The 7,624-nt window shown below is 34.3% G+C and overlaps 1 protein-coding gene across 1 annotated transcript in view; it reads right to left on the bottom strand.

Annotated features, from left to right (window-relative positions):
- NEK1 (NIMA-related kinase 1) overlaps nt 1–5,759 on the bottom strand; it is a 43,288-nt gene extending 37,529 nt beyond the window's left edge. The window contains exons 1-7 of the mRNA XM_009996000.1: nt 5,643–5,759; nt 5,471–5,567; nt 4,358–4,455; nt 2,721–2,804; nt 2,201–2,268; nt 1,994–2,080; nt 845–899 (exon numbers count right to left, since the gene is read on the bottom strand). Coding sequence (XP_009994302.1) covers nt 845–899; nt 1,994–2,080; nt 2,201–2,268; nt 2,721–2,804; nt 4,358–4,455; nt 5,471–5,567; nt 5,643–5,759 — 606 coding nt within the window. The remainder of the gene's footprint in view (nt 1–844; nt 900–1,993; nt 2,081–2,200; nt 2,269–2,720; nt 2,805–4,357; nt 4,456–5,470; nt 5,568–5,642) is intronic.
- Between the last annotated feature and the right edge of the window lie 1,865 nt (nt 5,760–7,624).

Below are 7,624 nucleotides of genomic sequence, written 5' to 3' on the forward strand. Positions count from 1 at the left end.
ACTCTTTCAATGAAAAATCCAAAGGAATACTTAGACTTAGGCTTAATCTGAGGAAGCAGAGCACCCCATTTCAATTCCTTTCTACAAAAACAAAACAAAAAACCAGTACATATCACTCAGTTCATAGAAAATCTATTCTTATCAACTGTCAGAAAGGAAACATTGTCCGAACTGCTGCCACATAAAAGACCAAGCGACATGAAATTACAAAAGCTTGTTGTGAAATCCTTATCCCTTGACAATTTATTCCAATTTTCATGTTTTCATCTTTTTTCTTTTAATAAAAATAGCTATTGAAAAAAAACAACACTAAAAAAAACACAATAAAAACATAAAATATTTTTTCTGCCTTTCCTAACTGGAAAATTGATGATAAAGATGTATTACTCAAAGCAACACGCACACAGGCAGCTCTTACACCTTTGGAGTTTTTTCAGAGAACTATCTCTGTTCTAAAATCAAATGCATTAATCCATCTGTACACAAACTGACAGTCTAAATTCTGACTTTCAATGAAAACAAAGTTTTTGGAAAGAAAGGAACAGCATTCAGAGTATCATTTGTTACAGCACCTAACATTTTTTTTTTCACGTAACATAGTTCATTAAAAACCTTCACTCAAAACTAAATATACAGTGCAAAAGTTTCTGGAGAGATTGGCATGAATGAAGCAAAGCAGACATAGAAAATGTTGGTCAGTATACTAAGAGATTAAAACATTGAAGGTAATTTTAAACAGTCAGAACGAACGTCTTCTATCAGCTGAAACACATCTGCATAACATCATGAAAAATGCCTGTTGGAAATCACTATTCTTTTAAAGAAATGAGAAGTTTCTACTCACAGCATGTTTAAGCGTGCACATTTCATAGAGAACACACCCAAGGGCCCAAATATCACTATATCAAAGAGAACATACTGAAGTATTAGTTCTAGATGTAACATTGCCAAGTAACTTACAGTTGCGGAGCCTCTGCTTGAAAATAAAAGGTTGTAATTTGACTATGTACAAGGTCCCTCGTACCCTCCCTCTTTCCAAACCACAACCCCCTGACACAAAAAAACCCAAACAAACAAAAAGTTCAATAATGAAAATAAAGCCAACCTGAAAACCAGATGGGGTTGGGTTATTTTGAATTAAGTTTTTATTTAGACCTTTTCATCTGAACCACACCAGTTGGAGAAATTAGGCTAGAACATGGACAAAAGCTTTTTTTTTCTCTAGTTGTATACATTTGCCTGAGGTCTTTGAATTAAATGAACACAAAAAAACAACCCTAAAACTACCACCCACTTCAGCAAATAAAATTCTTAAAGCAAATTTACTCCATTTAGCGGTGACCTTACTCTCACTTATAGGATTACAGAATTTGGTTAGAATAACATTGGATAATAAATCACCTGTAGGAGAAATTGAGGGACAAGAAACTCTTTAAGAATTCTTATCTTTTAAGAAACTCTTAATTTAGCATAAGACACAGAGCAATGGATGCAGCAGCTGAGTGAAGCATTAAGAGTAACTTAATAATTACTATGTTAATTACATTAGGGATGCTGTTACCAGATACATCCTACTACTAGGTCAGCAAATGTATAAGCAAAGTCTCTGTATGACTGTTATCTGGAGCAAGCTGATCCATGTATCTATGCATGTGCTTAGAGAATCCAATTGCTGTGTTTGTGATTTCATCTCTATTACAGTTTCACAGTCACGCTGCATAAACTAAGGCAGTACAACATAGGCAAAAGCAGAGCCATGATTAAGAATACAACTGGATCTATAACTGGGAATTTTAAGCTAAGTCATCTCTCCATCATACAGCTTTGTACTGCACAGATCTACAAAGGTCCCTCTTGTACAGTGACACTCCACACCTTTCTCCTAAGAGATGAAGCAATGGTGGTTCATCACATGAATAGGATAGCTTCAGATTTCTAAAGAACTCCTTTTTTTCTCCTTACCCAAATTGTTTAATAAAATGCTTATTAGTACCTTTTATTGTTGTAAGGTTTGTTCTGACATATTTCAGGTGACAAATAGTACGGTGTCCCTATGCAAGTGCGAGCCAACTCAGCAGTACTAAAGAAAAAATAAGAACAAATGTTAACTAGTTAACTCACATGAAGTGCACAGACTGTGTTTTCCTAGACTAAAGCAATTTAAATTAAGTGAGAGAAAAGAGCATGGCAAAGGAGTTACCTGTTAAGAACTCTGGCAATTCCAAAATCTCCCAGCTGTATTGTTCCATCCTTCGTCAAAAATATATTCTTTATATAGAAATTTTAAGAAGTCTGTTAATTAAAACAGTCATAGAATTGCACACTCTTTGCTCTCAACATATTTTGGGAAGAATAAAGATTGCTACCATTCAATCCCTCTGAAGCCACTAGCAGTATTGTTATTGACTACTATGAAACATCAGACTTATGCTAGTACTACTTAATAAAAATTAAAGAAAAAAAATCATACATTCTAAAAAATAGTATTTTCTGTCCCCATACATAAATATGAGTAATACTCAAGCAGCTTCATCAAATAGCCTCATCTGTTTGCACAAATATCATATTATAAACCTCTTTCAGACAATTATAAAGAAAAAAGTGTTTCCAGCATTAGGAGTATTTACATGAAAAGACTATTTTGCATAATTTGCCAACTTACAGTAGAAAATTGTAATCACATTGGCAGTAATTTAGTAAAAAAATAATTACCTACATACCTGTGACTTGATGTCCCGATGTAAGATTTTTCTATCATGTATGTGTTTTAGTGCTAAACAAATTTGTACAAACCAATCCAGAATCTATGCATAAAAGAAAATGCAACATCAGCGTTGGTATTTATCTGAAAGCTTTCTCAGTTACATAACTGAAGATTCATAATTATAAAACTGATTTTTTAACAATACAAGACTTCACTCTCTTCCCACAAACCTGTCTTTATTTATACCATGGAATATAAACCTAACAGTACTGTTATTAGTGCAAACTTTCTCATGAAAGAAGCCTATTAGTCAGATTAGATATTAAGCCTGAGACTACTACTTTCACTGCTTATTCTAAAGCTAACAAAACTATGCAATATGAATTTGATTGGCTAAAACGGAACATGGAACTTGGATCTTAAAGACTGCACTTTTGCTGTAACCAATACACCAAGATGACACAAGTCATCTTGAAGTTAATCAATACAAGTCCTCAAAAGCCATACTGATGTTTACAGAAGCACTTTATCATCTAGTAATTTTATGTATTTTACCATAAAAACAAAAAAGCACAAAGCTGATTGAAATAAGAAAATAAACTAACAACATATAGCTAGAAGATTATAAACAAGTCAATAATTTTTTTGGGTAAATTTATAAAAACCATAATATAAAAAAAGGACTAAAAGCAAGAACTTGTCCATGTTAATAGTGGGTTTACATTCCCAATTTAAGAGCTACGTATGTGTCAAAATTTCAGCATAATGCAAGGTGTAATTTTCCCCATTGTAAGTTTTTCTTGTAATAGTGAGCTTAAATTAGGAAAATGCAAAGCTTTATAAATTATTTACACAAATTTACCCTAATCTAAATACCATCAATAGACCTAATACACTACTAAGCCTTTCCAGCCAAACGTGAATTGAGATCCTACTAGATGCAGACACAAAAGCATAGAAACCACTTATAAACAAGGAAATATACATCAGTTCAAACAAACAAACAAAAAGAAGCCTACATAATCTATTTTAACTTAACTTAATCAAATCTGTATACAAAACTTTCTAATTTATTCCAGATTCTCCCACAGTACAAATAACTTTATAACCAATAAAATGGAAAAAAAAAATCTGCTGGTATACTTTGAATACAATTTTTTTTTCTAATGAAAAACTCAACTTTCAAATTATGTAAACTTCAATATTGTTGTACTTCATGTTAATATATTTACCAAGTATGTTATTATGTCCTTCAATAAACAGAAATCAGTATTACAAACCAAAAATCCTATGCCATTACATATTTTTTAACAGCAGTATTTCAAAGGTTTCAAAACAGTCACAGTATTTTTCACTTTCAGTATTTTTCACTTCTCAGATTTGTTTTACTTTGCAAGAGAATTAATTTTTTAAAAAGTAGCATCTTACACATAAAGACAAAATCCCTATTAACATACCCATTATTTCCAGCTATGTTGGGGTTTTTTGTATGTTTTTTTTAAAGATACTGCTGTGACTGATGGCAACGAGAATCACAATTTGAGAAACCCCTTTTTAGTAAGCAACCATATCTACCAAACTGAATGAAAATAATTTAAAACTCACTTAAAAAGTATCATGCAACAAAACACTGCAGCAGCAGTTTGCTGTTACCTGATCTTCAGAGAATAAGATTCCTTTCTGGGCATTTATTTTTTTAAATAAGTCTCCTCCTTCACAGTAATCCATCACTATGTAGAGACAACCATTTTCTGAAAATAAGGCACAAAGTATTTCAAAAAGAAAAAAAAAAAGACCCATCTTTAACATAACTGTCCATACATCCTCACTGCACTCACAGTAAATGCAAAAAAAAAATCACCTTTTCACATGCAGCCTCAGACATAGTTTATTATGTCTGAAGCTGAATTTAGCTATTATTATTTTTCAAACTTCAAGCAATTATGCTTTTATTGAGTTTCACAACCTAAGCTTCCCATTTATGTTAACATCTGACTTCTCTGGTATGGAGAAGAAAAAAAATAACACCTGTAAAACCAATGCCCCCAAAAGGGGCCAGTGCATAGGAAAATCAGCATAAAGGAAGGTAAGGAGAAAAGAGCAATGTTCCTATACAGTATATCAAATACTATTTAGGTTTTAAATAGTATTATAATGCATGTGACAGGCTCTTGGAATCTTTTATGTGCTCTGTTCATTTCCGAAGACATTCATTGTGAAAACAAGGTGGAATTATATTGTTCCTTCTTCCATAGCTTGAGGAAGCAAACAATTCCATCTATCTTTTCAGCTCTGAAAGCAGTTATATGAGTGCAATTACTGAAGACTGCATTTAAGACCACAAACTCAGAGATAAAACTGCTCTTGCTAGGTTATCGATACACAAATGTAGATCATATTGATATTTAACACACTTAAGCATTCAAGTCATTAGAGTATATGCAAGCATTCAAGGACACTTAGGACTTGTTTCACTGGTGCAACAAAAGCACATAAACTTCTTAACTAAGCATCAAAATTGATGCACGTAAGGAAGAGATGTGAATATTTCTGTTTAATTGTTGCACTTTTGAAATTATTACTATTCTTTTTAAACGTGCAAGGGAATTACGAAAAAAAGACAACTAAAAAGAACTGAAGCAAGTAATAAAGGTATGAAAGACTGATAAAGAGGGAAAGCCATGGATTTTTAAAATACATGCAATTAGGTAGTGCATAGACAGTCACTATCACTATTTCAGGTTCTACTTTTTGAATTAATCTTACCTTCAAATGACTCCCTATACAGAACGATATTTGGATGTTTCATGTTAGCCAATACAGCAACTTCTCTCCTTGATTCTTCTCTCTCTTTATTTGACATCTTCAGAAAGAAAATAATAATTTTTGAGAACAGGAATACAAATGAAGAAATCATTAATTAACAATAATCACTCACCTTAGAGATATTTATTTCTTTAATAACATACTGTTGGTCATCTTCTTTAGCTTTGACAAGAATTGCTTTCCCAAAGGAGCCTTCTCCAATCTTTCGCACTTTAATGTATTTATCCATAGTTAGCTTCTTAAGGCATCCTTGCTTGAGTACTAGGCAAAAAAACAGATTTAGTTAGCCATAATTAGTCATCTAGCCCGGCAGGTCATGTTACTTTTTTTTTTTCTCCTCAAAATGCCAATGCATTTGTCTCCTCAGTTGCAGCACATGTTTTGAAGCTTTTCTGTAAATCACCTACTCTAAATCTCCATTCTATTTGATACAGTTGGCTCACTTGGTGTAGAAAAAGGGATAGATTGCTAAAAATGTTTTCATCTCTCATCTTCACAGACAGTATAGAAAAAGCATGTTTTATCTTTAAATAAAGCAAGTACTGTCATACCTCTGATTCAGCTAGTATGTGAACACCATATAAAGCTATAGGACTTGATTAACAGTCTTTCATTCAGCTTCACTTGCAAGAACTATGATAGAAGGGGGGAAAAATGTCCCAAATGTTGTTTGTTAAGAAGCACTACATACAGTATTTTGCAAGTTAGTCATATTAAAAAACAGACTGAATTCAAGAGATCCACATCAACTTTAGAATAATTATTCAATATAGAAAGGTGCGAGCTTAATTCTTACTGAAAATTTATTTCCAATGTCACATAGAAAATAAATTAAGTATAAATGGTACAAATCTATATTTCTAATGTACTGACCACCTGACTACCTTTGAAGATCAATGACTACTCAGTGATGTTGATGGTGTTTAAGGCTCTATATGAAAAAACACTGACAAAAATAAGATGCTAGTGAGCTGAGGAAGGTGTGATGATATAGAGGTGCCAGAAAAGAAAAGAGAATTGGCAAAACAAACACCAAAATGATCATCATCAAAATAAATTAATGGTGCACTAACAGGTAATTTTCTTCTACAGTAGAAAGAACTTCCATACCCTAAGAAAGTTTCCATAAGCCAAAGGTTCCTAAGCTCTTCTGCACCCAAGCCTCACCTGAGGGCACTGACAGCATTTGCGCTTTGCTGTACTCAGCTTCCTTCCAACAGGAGACCCTACTAGCTTAGATTCATACTTCACACACATCTCGCATGAAGGTCTCTCTGATTTGGAAATATTTTTGTCAGAGAATCACCATACACCAAACACAAATGTTGCTGAAGAACCTCAGGAAGGTGAAGGACCCATACCACAGAAACCGAGTAATATGAATAAGCTTGATTAGTATAAATAGGCAAAATGCAAGAGAACCAAAGCAATCTTTTCTGCAAAATAGGACATAGGAAAACAACTAAGACTAAGGATAACTACCAGGAAAGAAAAAAGTCAAAATGACAAGTCTGCAATGTCTTGTTGTAGGGTTATTTCTGCCTAAAGAAATATAGTTCAACTTGAAGCTGCACTCCTAAAAAAGGAAACCTTCAGTATTAATACATTATTCTCTTTAAGGCAATGGTAAAACATAGCAGGTGGCACACAATTTAACTTCGCCTGGCTTTGCTAAGTTTTCTTCCTACGACTGCTTTGTTTTTGAAATAACCTATGCTGTACTACAGCTAAACCAGCTACATAAGGTGTAGCTTAGGGCTGTGCAAATGTAAACGGCTGAGATCGCCTATGCGTTAGAAGGCACAGTGCCGTCAAACGCAGCATACAATTTTGTACGAGTTAGACGGCTTATTTTTAACCATGGCATGGCAAATAAGTCCTGAGAAACGATCTCAGCGCTGACAGGGCGTTGGCCTTCCGAGCCCCAGGCAAGGAATAATTTTATCCATCACGGACACGCACGAAAGCGGCTTCTGTGCCGGGACACAAGGCAGGCCCCGAACGGCACAGGACACGACCGAGGCGGACAGCGAGCGCGGTGCCCGGGGCCGCAGCCCGGGCAGGTGCTGCCGGGCCCGGCCGCGCTCCTCGCTC

The sequence above is a fragment of the Chaetura pelagica genome, unplaced genomic scaffold (genome assembly GCF_000747805.2).
Source record: "Chaetura pelagica isolate M959 unplaced genomic scaffold, ChaPel_1.0 scaffold142, whole genome shotgun sequence".
Lineage (NCBI taxonomy): Eukaryota > Metazoa > Chordata > Aves > Apodiformes > Apodidae > Chaetura > Chaetura pelagica.